The 16,458-nt window shown below is 43.5% G+C and overlaps 1 protein-coding gene and 1 non-coding gene across 3 annotated transcripts in view; both read left to right on the forward strand.

Annotated features, from left to right (window-relative positions):
- Nucleotides 1-405: 405 nt before the first annotated feature.
- The window catches only part of NUP160 (nucleoporin 160), a 65,186-nt gene continuing 49,133 nt past the window's right edge, over nucleotides 406-16,458 (forward strand). Inside the window, exons 1-7 of one of the 2 annotated variants that reach the window (XM_012452588.3) lie at nucleotides 406-537; nucleotides 795-906; nucleotides 8,313-8,523; nucleotides 8,839-9,061; nucleotides 10,689-10,767; nucleotides 11,309-11,423; nucleotides 12,254-12,412. In XM_012452588.3, the coding sequence (XP_012308011.1) occupies nucleotides 438-537; nucleotides 795-906; nucleotides 8,313-8,523; nucleotides 8,839-9,061; nucleotides 10,689-10,767; nucleotides 11,309-11,423; nucleotides 12,254-12,412 (999 nt within the window). In that variant the 5' untranslated portion in view covers nucleotides 406-437. The remainder of the gene's footprint in view (nucleotides 538-794; nucleotides 907-8,312; nucleotides 8,524-8,838; nucleotides 9,062-10,688; nucleotides 10,768-11,308; nucleotides 11,424-12,253; nucleotides 12,413-16,458) is intronic. The other variant, XM_012452589.3, reaches the window with a different exon arrangement.
- LOC135270250 (5S ribosomal RNA) lies at nucleotides 2,524-2,642 on the forward strand. Its single transcript, XR_010338418.1, has one exon. It is a non-coding gene; the product is annotated as a 5S ribosomal RNA (ribosomal RNA).

Raw genomic sequence — 16,458 nt, forward strand, 5'->3', positions numbered from 1 at the left:
GCTATCCAAGTGTCGCCGCTGAAGAGTGAAGGGGGGATCCGGTAGAGATTTACAGACGGACATCCTGACCAAGGGATGCCTCTCCGGATCTCGCCCCTCCTGGGAGACTCGACCCGAGTTTTTGAAACCGAAACAAATCTGGCCCCGCCCCCTGCCCTGCGGCCGCCGAGAAAAGAGCACCGCCCTCTGGAGGCGTCCTAGCCGGCCCCTCGAAGGTTCCCACAGATAGAGTCGGCCTCCCCAGCCCCCTTCTCTTCTGGCTTCCTCGCTGCCCACCCTCGTTCTCCAGGTGGAAGCCCCGCAACGAAGGACCGGAGCCACCTTCTGCTCGCCAGTTGCTTCACCTGTCCGCAGCTCCGCTCGCCCCGCCCCCGGAAGTGACGACGGCCGCGCGGACCTCCCTTTGTCCCGTCGGGCATCGCGGCGACGGCGGGAAGATGGCGGCGGCGGGTTCCCTGGATCGTAGCTTCGTGGAGCTAAGCGGAGCAGAGCGCGAAAGGCCGAGGCACTTTCGGGAATTCACAGTCTGCAGCATTGGTACGGAAGTGGCCAGGAAGGGCGCGATCCGATCTGTCCCCTCGGGCTCCTCTCATGGGTCCCAGGATCTCTGACTCCCTGGTTCATCCTCCTGAGTCCACATGCCTCTAGCCCCGGGATCAGATATTCCTTGGCGTCTGATGTTTTCCTCTTCTTCGTATGGGTTGTCAATCTGTCACCCTCTGCTTTGTCAGCTCCCTTAGTCCCTGTCATTTCTCGGAGGACGCGTATGCAGTCTGACCACGTTCATTTTGCAGGGACTGCAAATGCCGTGGCTGGCGCCGCAAAATACAGTGAGAGCGCGGGAGGCTTTTACTATAGGGAGAGTGGCAAGTTGTTCTCCGTCACCAGAAACAGGTTCATTCATTGGTAAGTACTGTGGTTCGCCAGACTCCCCTGGAAAGGTAGGGTTTGGTGTATAAATTTTCGTCGCTGTTCCCAAAGTGTCATTCTAGAAGCGGTAATTGACATTTAGGGAAAGAGAAAGGTTGTTTTTTCAGTTCATATGAGAATCAGGGGACAACTGAGACACAGAGTTCTAGAAGAGGTAACCCCCCCCGCACACACACACACACAAATATCAAACAACACTAAAAGCAGAGGAAATGTAGCTTAGGGGATAAAGCCCATAAAACCGGTTTTAAACATGAACCCATTATGTTTTTATAGTGATTTACAGCTTTCTTCATTGTACATATATGTTTGAACTTCAATATGTGAGGCATTGTGCTAGGTACCAGCATGAAATGTACAAAAACAACCACCATTTTCATCATGCAAGAAGTTGTAGCAATGTCAGAATAGATGTGGATCCACTTTTCATGGAAGTTTTGTGGAGGAAAAAGACATTAAAACTAATGACCACAACACAGGTATATAAACACAAGTTTTCATACTTGCCCTAGAAGAAAAATATCGGGGTATGAGAGGCTGAGAGGACCAAATGTAATTAGTGGGGCAGGGAAAGGCTTTAAGGAATTCACAGTTACCCTGAAATCTGAAGGACACAAGGTTAGCCAGGCAAGGGGAGTGGACAGAGAGCAGTCCGGCAAGTAGGATCACCATATGCAAAGGTCATAAGTGGTGAGAATTTGGCAGATTTGGAACTGACCAAAGATCTGTGTGGCTTAAGTGCAGTGGGTAGAACAGAAAGTGATGTGAGATACTGAGGTTGGAGAGGGAGGCAGGACTCTGATTATGAGGGACCCTTAGGCCATTTTTAAGGATTTTTGGATTTTATCCTAAGTACATTATCATTGAAAGGTTTTTAAAGAGTAACATCAAAATTGCATTTTTGGATGGGAAGAGTTAACACTGGGGATTCCAAAAGGTGGGAGGGAGGGAAGCAAGGGTTGGAAAACCTATTGGGTACTGTGTTCAAAGCTTGGGCAGCGGGATCATTAGAAGCCCAAACCTCATGTATATAGGGATATACACACAGTATACTCATGTAACAAACCTGCGCATGTATCCCTGAATCTAAATTTTTTCAAATGTATTTTTAGAAGATCTCAGTCTACTTTTGTGGAAAGTGGATTTGGATTAGATGGGTATAATAGATATAATACAAACAAAATTTTGCTCTTATGATGGCCTAAGTAAGAGTTGCTGGTGGCTCACTTGGGAGAATGACTAGAAACAGAAAAGTAGATGGACTCAAGATGCCTTTGAAAGATAGATTCACTAGGACTTAGTGGTGGATTGAATATGGGGTAAGGGATGGTCAAGGAAAAGGAGAGAGCAAGGACAACTCCCTGGTGTCTGATGTGACTAACCAGATATGAGTGGGGAGGGGTTGCCATTTACAGAGATAACATAGAAGATGGATTTTGGAAAGATATGAATAATTGTATCGGAAATAGTAAATCTGAAGTACCTGGGCAGCAGCCCTTTGAAAATGTCAAGTAGGCCTTGAAATTTATAGGTCTAAGGCTCAAAAGAGAGACTTATGTTAGAGATACAGATTTCTAATTAAGAACTGTTTTGGTCTACGGCCATACCACCCTGAATGCGCCCGATCTCGTCAGATCTTGGAAGCAAAGCAGGGTCGGGCCTGGTTAGTACTTGGATGGGAGACCGCCTGGGAATACCGGGTGCCGTAGGCTTTATAAAAAAAAAAAAAGAACTATTTTGGCTGGGCACAGTGACTCACACCTGTAATCACAGCACTTTGGGGGATTGAGGTGGGAGGATCTCTTGAGGCCAGGAGTTCAAGAACCCATTTCTACAAAAAAAAAAATTTTTTTTTTTTTGAGAGACAGTCTGGTTCCATTGCCCAGGCTGGAGTACAGTGGTGCAATCACAGCTCACTGCAACATTTGCCTCCTGGGTTCAAGTGACCCTCCCACCTCAGCCTCTCAAGTAACTGGAATTACAGGTCTGCACCACCACACCCAGCTAATTTTTGTATTTGTTTTTGCAGAGATGGGGTTTTGCCTTGTTGCCTGGGCTGATCTCAAACTGCTGGACCCCTTCTTGGCCTCCCAACTTGCTGGGATTACAGAAGTGAGCCACCATGTCCAGTTTGATTTTTTAAATATAAGCCAGGCAGCATGGCGTGTGCCTTTCATCTTAACTACTCAGGAGGCTGAGGTGGGAGGATTCGATCATGCCACTACACTGCAGCTTGGGCAACAGGGTGAGACCCCATCTCTTTAAAAAAAAAAGAAAAAGAAAGAAAATTTGCTTGCCTATTACGTTTCGTCAATTTTTAGGAGATAGGGATAAAGCAGGGAACAAAACAAAGTCCCTGCTTTCGTGGAGGAAGATAGGCAACAACAATTATAACCAAAAAAACCTAAGTACATGTAGTTTTGTTACAGGAAAAGGGTCCTGATCCAGACCTCAAGGGAAGGTTCTTGGATCTCGCACAAGAAAGAATTCAGGGTGAGTCTGCAGTGCAAAGTGAAAGCAAATTTATTAAGAAAGTAAAGGAGGTGAAGCATGGTGGCTCATGCCTGTAATCCTAGCACTGTAGGAGGCCCAGGCGGGTGGATCACCTGAGGTCAAGAGTTTGAGACCAGCCTGACCAGTATGGTGAAACCTGTCTCTATTAAAAATACAAAATTAGCTGGGAATGGTGGCGCATGCCTGTAATCCCAGCTCCTTGGGAGGCTGAGGCAGGAGAATAGCTTGAATCCAGGAGGTAGAGGTTGCAGTGAGACGAGATCGCATCATTGCACCCTAGCCTGGGCAAACAAGAGTGAAACTCCATCTCAGAAAAAAAAAGGAAAGGAATAAACTACTCCTTTACAGAGCAGCCCTAGAGGGCTTCTCGTTGCCCATTTTTATGGTTATTTCTTGATGATATACTAAACAGGGGTGGATTATTTATCCCTCCATTTTTTAGACCATATAGGGTAACTTCCTGACATTGCCATGACATTTGTAAACTATCATGGCATTGGTGGGAGTGTAGGCAGTGAGGACAACAGGCGGTGACTCTTGTCGCAATTTTGGTTTTGGCTGGCTCTTTCACTGCAACCTGTTTTATCAGCAAGGTCTTTATGACCTGTATTTTGTGCAGGTCCTGTATGACCTCCTATTGCATCCTGTGGCTTAGAATGCCTTACCTGTCTAGGAATGCAGCCCAGTGGGTTTCAGTCTCATTTTACCCAGCTCCTATTCAAGTTGGAGTTGTTCTGGTTCACACACCTCTGACAGTTTGTCAGTTGATAAATGGAATAGGGAAAAGGGGACAGCGTAAGGGGGAAGAGGAATACCTGTGGGAGTTATGTTTTATGTAGGGTGGTTGGGCAAGAGCCAGGGGTAAGTTGACATTTGAGCAGAAGAAAGGATATCTGGGGAATGAGTATTTCAGGTAGAGCCTTTCAAGAAAAAGGAATAAAGAGCGCAAAGAAGCCTGAGACAGGAGCTTGTTGTGTTCAAAGAGTGGAAAGGAGCCAGGATTCTGCAGCTGAGTGAACAAAGCGTAGAATAATAAGAAAGAGGTAGCTGAGGGCCAGATCAGGGCTTTGTTGGTTATTTTAAGCTTTGGCTTTTACTCTGAGTAAGATGGAAAGAAGCTGTGGAAGGTTCAAGTGGAGGAATGACATGTTCTTTTTTTTTTTTTTTTTGAGACTGGGGAGTTTCGTGTTGCCCAGGCTGGAGTGCAGTGGCGCGATCTCGGTCACCACAACCTCTGCCTCCCAGATTCAAGTAATTCTCCTGCCTCAGCCTCCCAAGTAGCTGCGATACAGGCATGCACCATCACGACCGGCTAATTTTGTATTTTTAGTAGAGATGAGGTTTCTCCATGTTGGTCAGGCTGGTCTTCAACTCCCAACCTCAGGTGATCCACCCGCCTCAGCCTCCCAAAGTGCTGGAATTACAGGCATGCACCACTGCACCTGGCCTAAGATCTGGGTTTCTAAAGGATTGCTGTGACTGCTATGTTAAGAATAGAGTGTGGTTGGGGAAAGGGTGGATGCAGGAGACCAATTAGGAGGCTGGTGCTACAATCCAGACAAGAGATGATGGTGGTTTAGATCAGGGTAGTAGTGACAGAGGCAGTGAGAAATGTTCTGATTGCAGATATGTTTTCAAGATGAATTTGTTAGAATTACTATTGCATTGGATGGAGAGTATACAGAAAGATAAGAGTCAGGTAAACCTCAGATTTTTGGCTTGAGCAGTTGAAAGTTATGGAGATGTCATTAATTGAAATGGAAAACAGTGTAGGTGAAGCAGGTATTTGTGTGTCTTCTTCAGGTTCAGTGGGTCCAGGAGTTCTGTTTTGGACAGGTGTAATCTGAGATGCCTGTTAGATATCCAAGTGAGTGTTGAAGCAGTAGTCAGGAGTTGAGTGGAGAAGTTGGGCTAAAGATAAAGATTGCAAACTTGTTGGCATTAGATGGTGCTTAAAACTGTTCTACTGAATGAGATCACCTACAAAGTGAGAATAAATTAGGATTTTCCACTTCTGCACTATTATTGTCAGCTAAGTCTTCATTGTTGGGGGCTGTCCTGTACGCTGTACGGTCTTAAACAGCATTCCTGGACTCTACCCTCTGCATACCAATAGTACATCTATACCCCCACTTCTACCCCAGTTATGATAACCAAAAATATCTCTAGATATTGCTTAATATCCTGGGGAGTGAGGCAGAATCGTCCCCAGTTGAGCGCCACTTGAGTAGAGTGGTCTGGGACTGAACCCTGGGGCAAACCAACGTTTAGAATAATGAGGAACCAGCAAGGAGCCCAAGAAGGAGTAACTGAAGTGGGTGTTGAACGAAGAATGTGGCATCCCAGAAGCTAAGGGAAATACTTCAAGGAGGAGGGGAGGAGGATAGTGAAAAACTTGTCGATGTTGCATTTAAGCCAGGCAAATTGAGAAATGAAAATTGGCCTTTGCATCATGGAGATCATTGGTGACCAGGTCAGGAATTGCTGCAGTAGTTGTACAAAAGCCTTGGTGGAGTGGGTTCAAGAGAGAAAGGAGAGGAGTTGTGAGTATAGAACAGCTCTTTCAAGGCGTATTGCTGTAAGAGAAGTGGAGAAATCACATGGTAGCTGGAGAGCAAGGGAGGAACATGGAGAAAATATAATACTGTAGTCTGTGTGCAGTTGGGAATGCAGTAGATGCAGTTGAGAGTAATCACTAAAGGAAAGGAATTTGGGAAATTGCAAAGGTGGAGTATTAGGATAATTGGATATTGTTTGTTCATTTATTTGCTCTTTTTTAGAGTCAAAGTTTCACTCTGTCACCCAAGCTGGAGTACAATAGCACAGTCATGGCTTACTGCAACCTTGAACTCCTAGCTCCCATCTCAGCTTCCCAAGTGGCTAGGATTACAGGCGGGCATCACCATGCCTGGCTAATTTTTTTTTTTTTTTAATAGAGATAGGGTCTTGCTATGTTGCCCAGGCTCATCTCATACTCCTGGGCTGAAGAAATCCTTCTGTCTTGGCCTCCCAGGATGCTGGAATTATAGGCATGAGCTACTGTAGCTGGCCCTGATACTGAAATCATTAAGAATTATGGCAAGAGTAGTGTGGGAGAGAGTGACAGTGGGCCAGGAGCCAAAATCAACTGCAATGAGCATGGGTAGCATGTGGTATCTGATTCCATGAGCTTCAGAGCTGAGTAGGAGAGGAGGAACAGTGGCCTAGAATGCCAGTGGGGAGCAAGAACATCTGTATTTTTTCCTTGAGGCCCCACTACAACGGGCATGGTAGAGAAAACTCTGGGGTCACTGTCCTCACGGGAGATCCAGGATCCAAATTTTACCATAAGGCAGGAAAGCGAAGGAATTATTCAGAGACAAAGTTGAGGATCCAGAAAATTATGCTGATGCCATGAGTTACCAGAAGCAAAGTAGCTCTGGGAAATCATCAGAGCTGAAAAGGTACTTATATCCTTGGGAGTAGATGAGCTGTTCCTTGGGAGAAAGTGTACAGTGAGAGAAGATGATCCAGGATCAAGGTTTGAGGAAATCTAGTGTATAGGGGTTAGATCAAGGAGAAGGGGAAGAAATGGACAGGAATGTGGGAGGAAAACTGGGAGAGGGTAGTACCATAGGATTCATGAGAAGAGATTGTTTTAAAAAGAAAGCCTTCTGTAGTGTGGAGAAAAAAAAAAGAATAAAAAATAAAAAGGAAGGCAAGATCAACTATGTGGAATGCTGCTGAGAGATCAAGTAAGAGGGCCAGGCACCGTGGCTCATGCCTGTAATCCCAGTACTTTGGGAGGCTTAGGCGATTGGATCACCTGAGGTCAGGAGTTTGAAACCAGCCAGGCCACCATGGTGAAACCCCGTCTCTACTAAAAATACAAAAATTAGCCAGTCATAGTGGCAAGTGCCTATAGTCCCAACTACTCAGGAGGCTGAGACAAGAGAATCGCTTGAACCCTGTAGGCAGAGGTTGCAGTGAGCTGAGATCACTCCATTGCACTCCAGCCTGGGCAACAAGAGGGAAACTCCATCTCAAAAAAAAAAATAGATCAAGTAAAAGAAAGACTGAAGAGTCCATTAGAATTGGTATATTGATTTTGACAAGAAGAGGGTGTGGCAGAGACAAAAGCCAGATTTAGTAGGCTTAAGAGTAGGAGGGATGTGAGGAAATAGAGAAAGCTTGGTCATGAAGGGGAATGTAGAGGATGGAATAACTGGATTGTGAGTGAGGGGAGGCCAGGAAACAGCTTATTTGAATGGTGATGGAAGGCCCTGGAAGCAGGACAGGTGGATACAGGAGAAATATGCAGAGAAAGCCAGAAGTTGGCCTTCAGTTGCTGGAAGGAGCCTTCTTTTTTGGAAAGGATGCAGGTAATAAGGTAGATATGGCAATGGGAAGTTAAGGCACTCCCAGCAATGCTGCATGCTACGGTTCCAGACCTACACCCGGCAGAGTTGCACCTGAAGAAGGTTACCTGCATCCTAGCACACTTCTGACTTTGTTTAAGCACAGTATGTATTGTCATTTCTTCTTCAGGCATATACTGTGAGTTATTTTCTGTCACTTTGAAGCTCTTTTTTTAAGGATTGATAGATTTTTAAAAATTTTTAACAAAATGTTCATTTTTTCTGGTTCTGCTTTAAACTGTGTTTTCCACTGGACTGTGTATTCCTTAACAAGATCTGATAAATCTTAAAACTCTTTTAGTTAGGCTGGGTTCGGTGGCTCACGCCTATAATCCCAGCACTTTGGGAGGCCGAGGCAGGCGGATCATGAGGTCAGACGTTTGAGACCAGCCTAGTCTCATATATTTCAATGCAATAGTCAGTGAGAAAGAAAAGCATAAAGTTTTCAAACAAATGTCTCTTATTTAACAGGAAGACCTCTGGAGATACATTGGAGCTGGTGGAGGAGTCGCTGGATGTAAATCTGTTGAATAATGCTGTTCGCCTAAAATTCCAAAATTGCAATGTCTTACCTGGAGGGGTTTATGTCTCTGAGACTCAGAATCATGTGATAATCTTGATGTTAACCAATCAAACAGTGCACAGGTTACTTTTACCACACCCTTCCCGGATGTATAGGAGTGTAAGTTGGCTAAGTACAATGTCTTTTATTTCCCAAATTACTCTGGGTGTCACAGATTGAGTGCTAGAGTGATATCCTTTGGAATTAAAGGAAATTTGGATTATTGTTATCCCTAACCAAGCATACTTTGATAGTTATCACTTAAAATCATCAGGGATATATTTTAAGTTGAGAATTAGTTTTCATTAAAAAGAATAGCTTTCTTCTTAAGCTTGACAGTTTTTTACTTTAAAAACTTCTTTAGCAATAGAGAGGAACTGAGCAAAATTCTGGTTATTTTGATTTAATAGATTTTTCTTTTTAATTACTCAACAGGAGTTGGTAGTTGAAAGTCAGATGCAGTCAATATTCACTGACATTGGAAAAGTTGATTTCACAGATCCTTGCAACTATCAATTAATTCCAGCAGTACCTGGAATATCTCCTAATTCCACCACCTCAACAGCCTGGCTTAGCAGTGATGGGGAGGCCCTGTTTGCTTTACCATGTGCTTCTGGGGGAATCTTTGTTCTTAAGCTACCTCCTTATGACATACCTGGTAAGAATGGGAACTGAGCATGGATTTAACTTTAAACAACGAATATTAACATTGAAAGAGACCTTAAAAGTTCAACCCCCTCATCTAGTGCAGGGATTGCATCTCTTCTGCCCCAGAACTGGTCATTCATTATTGCTTGTCTGATGAGTCCCTAATGCTTTACTTTTATACAGTGGATAAGGAACTATAAAGCATTTGGAGCATGGAAAAACAAATAGACAAGTGTAAGACAGCCTATTATAAATCCTATAGTAAAGATGAGTTGCCTAATTGTCTGCCCTGAGATGGAGGCATTATAACATCATAATTAAATTAATTGAAACGAAGTTCAATACCCTGCACCAAGTCACCACTATGTCTTGCCTGGATTATTGCATTAGTTTCCTAAATACCTCCCCAGATCTGTCCTTAACCCTCTTCAGAAACTTCTCAGGTGGACTGATATATTTAAAACCCAAATTGGGTCATGTCACTGCACTGTGTAACGCCGTCTTTTATGTAGTGCAGTGACATGACCCAACTTTTTTTTCTTTCTTTCTTTCTTTTGACATAGAGTCTCACTCTGTTGCTTAGGCTGGGATGCAGTGGTGCGATCTTGACTCACTGCAACCTCCACCCACCAGGTTCAAGCGATTCTCGTGTCTCAGTCTCCTGAGTAGCTGGGATTATAGGCACTTACCACCATGCCCAGCTAATTTTTGAATTTTTAGTAAAGACAAGTTTCACCAAGTTGACTAGGCTGGTCTTGAACTCTTAACCTCAAGTGATCCGCCTGCCTCAGCCTCCTAAAGTGCTGGGATTACAGGTGTGAGCCACTGCTCCTGGCCAACATGACCCAACTTGGATTTTAAATATATCATGTTATGCTGAATAAACCCAGAGTCCTTAAACTGGCTTAGAATGACTCACTGCTCTCTCTCTAACTTCATCTATTCACTCTTCCCCTCCTCTTCAGCCACATGCCTTCTTGCAATTCCTTGAATATGCCAGGAACACCCCTACTTTGAGACATTTGTTTGGTATAGTCAGCTACTAGCTTGGCTCATTCCCTCAGCTCCTTCAGGTCTTCACTTAATGTCATCTCGTTGAGGCCTTCATTGAACACCCTTTTCAAAACTGCAGTGCCCCTGCCTGCCCTCCCTACACCTTGGCATTCTGTGTACTCCTTTTGTGTGTGATTTTTCTCACTTACTACCATTCTACTTAATTTGACTGTCTCTGCTTCTCCCCTTCCCCCAAAAGAATGTAAGTTCCATGAGGACAGGAGTTTTAAAATTTGTTTTGTTTACTGCTGTGTCACCAGCATCTAGAACTGTGCCTGGCACATGAAAGGTACCTAGTGATTGTTTTGGAAAGAATGAAGTGATTCTGCTGGGTGACAATATGGGTTACAGTCTGTAAAAGGCAAACATTTTCACAAGAAGTATAAAAATATTATTTTTATTGATCTAATAATGATTCAAAATAGTTTATGTGTGATATATGTAGGAAAGTTACATCCTAAAACTTTGTTAGTACAGAAATACAGAATCCTGTTGCCTATTATAAAGACCTTGCTCATGGTTACATCATTCTTGCCTTTGGGTTTTCTAAGTGTGATCAAAAGGTGCCTTGGATATCATTGCAGGTATGGTGTCAGTTGTGGAACTGAAGCAGAGTTCAGTAATGCAACGATTGCTTACAGGATGGATGCCAACAGCTATCAGGTGAGTGATGTCTGGCAGGTAAATCAAAGGGCCCAAGAATTTAATCTTTTTGCACTGGTTGGCAGTTATTGCTTCCAGTCTTATTCCAAGGCAAATATTATACTAAAAAGGAGAACAGTCAGAATAACATCAAATTCTGTCTGAGGAAAGCCACACTCCCGGGCCCATTTCCTCTGCAATTTTATGCCTTGACACCATAAACCAGGCTACTGTTTATATTCTCACAATATCCAGTTCAGTGTTCTGCCCTTACTTACCTAAATCCAGTTTTGTGTAAAATTGTTAGACGTAGAAAGTATTTGATGGTTGAAGGAAAATAATACAAAAGGAAACAGTCTTCCATTGTTATGTAGAGCCTTTTAAATTTTATTATAGTAATCGGTGATAAATCAAATAGAAATGTAGTTGTCTTCTACCAGCATATAAGCTCTTGGTCCTCCTGCTAAGCGTGTACATTTATAATTTTATATTTCTTGAATTGCAAATTCTAATGATCAGATTCTTTGCAACGGTAAAACCAAAACGGGGCCTTATGTTTCAGGGGTGACCAGTCGCCTTCAGATCGTCCTCTCAGTCTTGCTGTTCATTGTGTGGAGCATGATGCCTTCATCTTTGCTTTATGTCAGGATCATAAGCTACGAATGTGGTCTTACAAGGTAAGTGCTACATCTATAGGTGCTGTGGGTTAAAATATGAGAATTGAAATAAATTTTGCTGTTTCTCTTAAAGATTATCAGATCAGTTGGTTTGGAAATTATTGGTCACTTCCCGATTCAGACAGTTTCATTTAGCTTTATTTTGCATATATTTTCCTCCTAACTTACTGTCTTTTTATTTGGAAAAATTATCAATCTTAAGGGACACTGAAAGAGTAAATACAAAGTATACCTTTCACTTTTTTTATTTTTATTTTTTGGGACAGTCTCACTTAGTCGCCCAGGTTGGAGTGCAGTGGCATGAATACAGCTCACTGCAGCCTCCACCTCCCAGGCTCAAGTAATCCACCCACCTCAGCTCCTCAAATACCTGGGACTACAGGTGCACACTACCACACGGAGTCTCGCTCTGTCGCCCAGGCTGGAATGCAATGGCGCAATCTCGCCTCACTGCAATCTCTACCTCCTGGGTTCAAGCAGTTCTCCTACCTCAGCCTCCCGAGTAGCTGGGATTATAGGTGTGAATCACTGCACCTGGCTAATTTTTATATTTTTAGTAGAAATGGAGTTTCACCCTGTTGGCCAGGCTGGTCTTGAACTCCTGACCTCAGGTGATCCACTCGCCTTGACCTCCCAAAGTGCTGGGATTACAGATGTGGGCTACCATGTCCAGCCCATGTTAGCCCTTTTCAAACAAAAACCTGTAAGGTCTTTTAGCAGATAAACTAGATAGAATGGTAGATATAATGAAAGGTCCATCCTTTTGAAAGGTATGTTCTTCTAGTCTGAATATTCTTTGAATACCACCTATTAACTGTTTTCTTGGGCAGGAGCAAATGTGCCTCATGGTAGCTGACATGCTGGAATATGTCCCTGTGAAGAAAGACCTTCGACTCACTTCTGGGACTGGACACAAATTACGGCTTGCTTATTCCCCTGCCATGGGACTCTACCTAGGCATATACATGCATGCACCAAAACGAGGACAGGTATGAAACAAATAAGACATCAAGTTATTCTGTGTGTACTGATTTGGGGAAATGGCTGTAGACTCAGTGAGTCTGTTCAAGCGCTTTGCACCAACCTAGATATGTTTCTGAGATGATGGTTGGGTTTTGTGTTACTATGTGAATTAGAAGACCTTGAAGAAGGGGTCAGTATGAAAGGAAGTAGAGAGTTTAAGGCAATATGAAAAGAAAGTTCACCAAAACTAAACAAGAAGAGCAAATTAAGAAGTCTAGGTGAAAAAAACAGAATTCCTGAAAGGGATGTAGGTGTTAAGTGGTTAATTTTTCTAAATAAATTTCCTCATCATCCAGACAGTAGCTGCAGTATGTAGATGAGATGTGTAGAATGTGATGTAATAGGGTAATCATATAATAAACAGCCATTTGTTGGGTATCGTGTGCTTGGCATTGTGTCAGGCCCTTTATGGACATTAATAATAGCAGACACTTGAATTGTGCTTACTCTGGGCTCATACACAATATGCATATTACCCATTTAATCCTAATAGCCCAGTGAGGTAGGGTCTGTCTCCCTTACTGTGCAGGAGCTCTGATTCCCCCACTGAGTCCCCATGCTAGGTCACTGCCCTTCCTGGATGCCCTTTTCACTTCTTTTGGGCTCTCATAGCCCACTCCACATTGCTTCTCTAATGTGGATGCCCTCCTTACCCTGTTTGGGCTCTGAGACCACCAGACTGCCCCCATGCAATGGACCTCCTCCTCACCCAACCTGAGTTTCCACCCTGCACCAAGCTTTCTGTACATGTGGAAGCCCTCTCAAACTGTTCCTACTCCTCCACCCCAAGCCAGGCAGTCCCAAATGTGGACACTCTGCTCAGGTCCTTAGACTCCTGCTTCATCACACTCGGCCACATCCCCTCTGCACACATGCCCTTCCCAGTCGCCAGTGTTCTCGCTCCTGTGCTGGGATGTGCCTGCGCCGATGTTCCCTTCAGCCTGTTCAGACTGACTCCCTGTGCCAAACCCCAACCCCTAGGTCCCGGACCCCTACCTTCTGGCCAGCAAAGATATCTACTTTGCTTTAGGTACCTATTGGTTTTTGGACTGGATTGCTCAGGAACAGAATGGAAGGGAAGAGGAAGAGCTCATTCTTGCAGTTTTTTTCCTAATATTATGGCCCAAAGGTATCATGCTATGAAGACATTTATCTTGATTGCATATAATTAGTCTATTCTCTCTTCTGGAGGACAACCCTTGAACTATTTGAACACACCCATCTATCTGCCCTAAGTACACTCTTCTCTGTGTGTAGGCTGTGGGTGGTAGGAGAATTGACTCTACTCTGACTTCCTTAGTTCATTCCATGTTATTCATATAACGTCCTGTTGATCACTCTCCTCAACATGTCACAATTAGTTTGTCACACTAAAATAGTGGTTCTCAAACTTTTGGCCTCAGAACCCTATTACACTTAAAAATTACTGAGAACTGCAAAGAGCTTTTATTTATGTGGGTTATATCGATGGATTTTTAATTTATTAGAAATTAAAACTGGCTGGATGTGGGTTGACACATTTTAGTATGCAGTATCTAAATTACTGTTTTGGGAGGTAATCCCCAAGACCACCTCACCTCCACATCCAGTAATACTCTAAAAGGACTCATAAGGCTCAGTATGTAGTTGTGCTGACAGCTAAGATTTATTACAGTGAGAAGATACAAAGCAAAGTCAGCAAAGGGAAAAGGCACACGGAGTAAAGTCTGAGGCCAGACACAAGCATCTAAGAGTCCTCTCCCGGTGGAATCTCACAGGACATGCTGAATTCTTCCAGCACCGAACTGTGATGACATGTGTAAAGTGTTGTCTCCCAGGAAAGCTTGCTAGAGGCTCAGTGCCCAAGATTTTTATTGGGGGTTGGTCATATAGGGACCCTCTGCCTAGCATGTACCAAATTTCCAGGCTTCTGAAAGGAAAGCAAATGTTCCACATAAACTACATTGTTTGTGCAAGCAGTCTAGACACAGTAAACCATCCTTATCAGTTAGGGAACCATGGGAATACTGCCAACTTTGCAAGCAAGCTTTTCTTTTTTTTTTTTTTTTTTTTTGAGATGGAGTCTTGCTCTGTTGCTCAGGCTGGAGTACTGTGGCACGATCTCAGCTCACTGCAACCTCTGCCTCCTGGGTTCAAGCAATTCTCCTACTGCAGATAGCTGGGATTACAGTTACATGCCACCATGCCTGGCTTAACTTTTTGTATTTTTTTAGTAGAGCTGGGGTTTCGCTATGTTGGCCAGGCTGGTCTCAAACTCCTGACCTCAGGTGATCCGCCCCTCTCAGCCTCCCAAAGTGCTGAGATTACAGGCATGAGCCAGTGTGCCTGACTGCCCTTTTTTTTTAGGTTTGGGGGTACATGTGAAGCTTTGTCATATAGGTGAACTCATTGTTGAAAAAACTAGTTCTTTGAATGAAGAGACCTTCCAAACAGGCTTTGTGTGAGCAACATGGCTGTTTATTCACCTGGGTGCAGGTGGGCTAAGGCGGAAAAGGGCATTAGCAAAGGGCAGTGGGATAGGAGTTGGTTTTATAGGTTTGAGTAGTTTTTTGTGGGTGGCAGGAGTGTTGCAGAGTAAGTTCAGTTACAGTGGCAGGGTTGGGTGAGAGGTGTTACATTATCATAAGAACAGTTAAAGATGGCAGGGTTGGGTGAGAGGTGTTACATTATCATTAGAACAGTTAAGATGACAGGGTTGGGTGAGGGGCTTGTCCAGGGAAGCTTCACTGGGCGACTAGGGACAATGGCGAACACAGGTAGGTGGTGGGAGACATCAACTCAGGCAAGCAGGACTTCAGACTTTCAGGCTCCAGGCTTGCATATGGAGACCTGACACTCATGTCATGGGGCTCTGTTGTACAGATTATTTCATCACTCAGGAATTAAGCCCAGTACCCAGTAGCTACCTTTTCTGCTCCTCTCCCTTCTCCCAACCTCCACCCTCAATTAGACCCTAATGTCTGTTGTTTTCTTCTCAGTGTTCATAAGTTCTCATCATTTAGCTCCCATTTATAAATGAGAACATGTGGTGTTTGGTTTTCTGTTCCTGCATTATTTTGCTGAGGATAATGGCCTCCACCTCCATCTGTGTTTCCACAAAAGACATAATCTTGTTCTTTTTTGTGGCTACATGTATTCCATGATGTATATGTACCACATTTTCTTTATCCAGTCTGTCGTTGATGGGCATTTAAATTGATTTTATGTCTTTGCTATTATGAATAGTGCTGCAGTGAACATTCATGTGCATGTGTCTTTATGGTTTGTATTCCTTCAAGTTATATACCCAGTAATGGGATTGCTGAGTTGAACGGTAGTTCTGTTTTTAGTTCTTTGAGGAGTTGCCACACTGCTTTCCACAATGGTTGAACTAATTTACACTCCCACCAATGGTGTATAAATGTTCCCTTTTCTCTGCAACCTTGCCAGCATCTGTTATTTTTTAACTTTTTAATAGCAATTCTGACTGGTGTGCGATGGTAGCTCACTGTGGTTTTGATTCACATTTCTCTAATGACCAGTGATCTGAACTTTTTTCATATGCTTGTTAGCTGCATGCATCTTCTTTTGAAAAGTGTCTGTTCATGTCTTTTGCCCACTTTTTAATGAGGTTGTTTGCTTTTCTTTTGTACATTTAAGTTTCTTATAGATGTTGGATCAGACCCTTGTTGATGCATAGTTTGCAAATATTTTCTCCCATTCTGTGAGTTGTCTGTTTACCCTTTTGATAGTTTCTTTTGCTGTGCAGAAGCTTTTAAGTTTAATTAGATCCCACTTGTCAATTTTTGCTTTTGTTAAATTGCTTTTGGTGTCTTTGTCATTAAATCTTTACTTCGTATGTTCAGGATGGTATTGCCTACGGCTGTCTTCCAAGGTTTTTATAGTTTTGGGTTTTACATTTAAGTCTTTTTTTTTTGAGACAGAGTTTCGCTCTTGTTACCCAGGCTGGAGTGCAATGGCGCGATCTCGGCTCACCGCAACCTCCGCCTCCTGGGTTCAGGCAATTCTTCCT

Source organism: Aotus nancymaae, unplaced genomic scaffold, assembly GCF_030222135.1.
Source record: "Aotus nancymaae isolate 86718 unplaced genomic scaffold, 86718_ANA_hifiasm-v0.15.2.pri h1tg000059l, whole genome shotgun sequence".
Lineage (NCBI taxonomy): Eukaryota > Metazoa > Chordata > Mammalia > Primates > Aotidae > Aotus > Aotus nancymaae.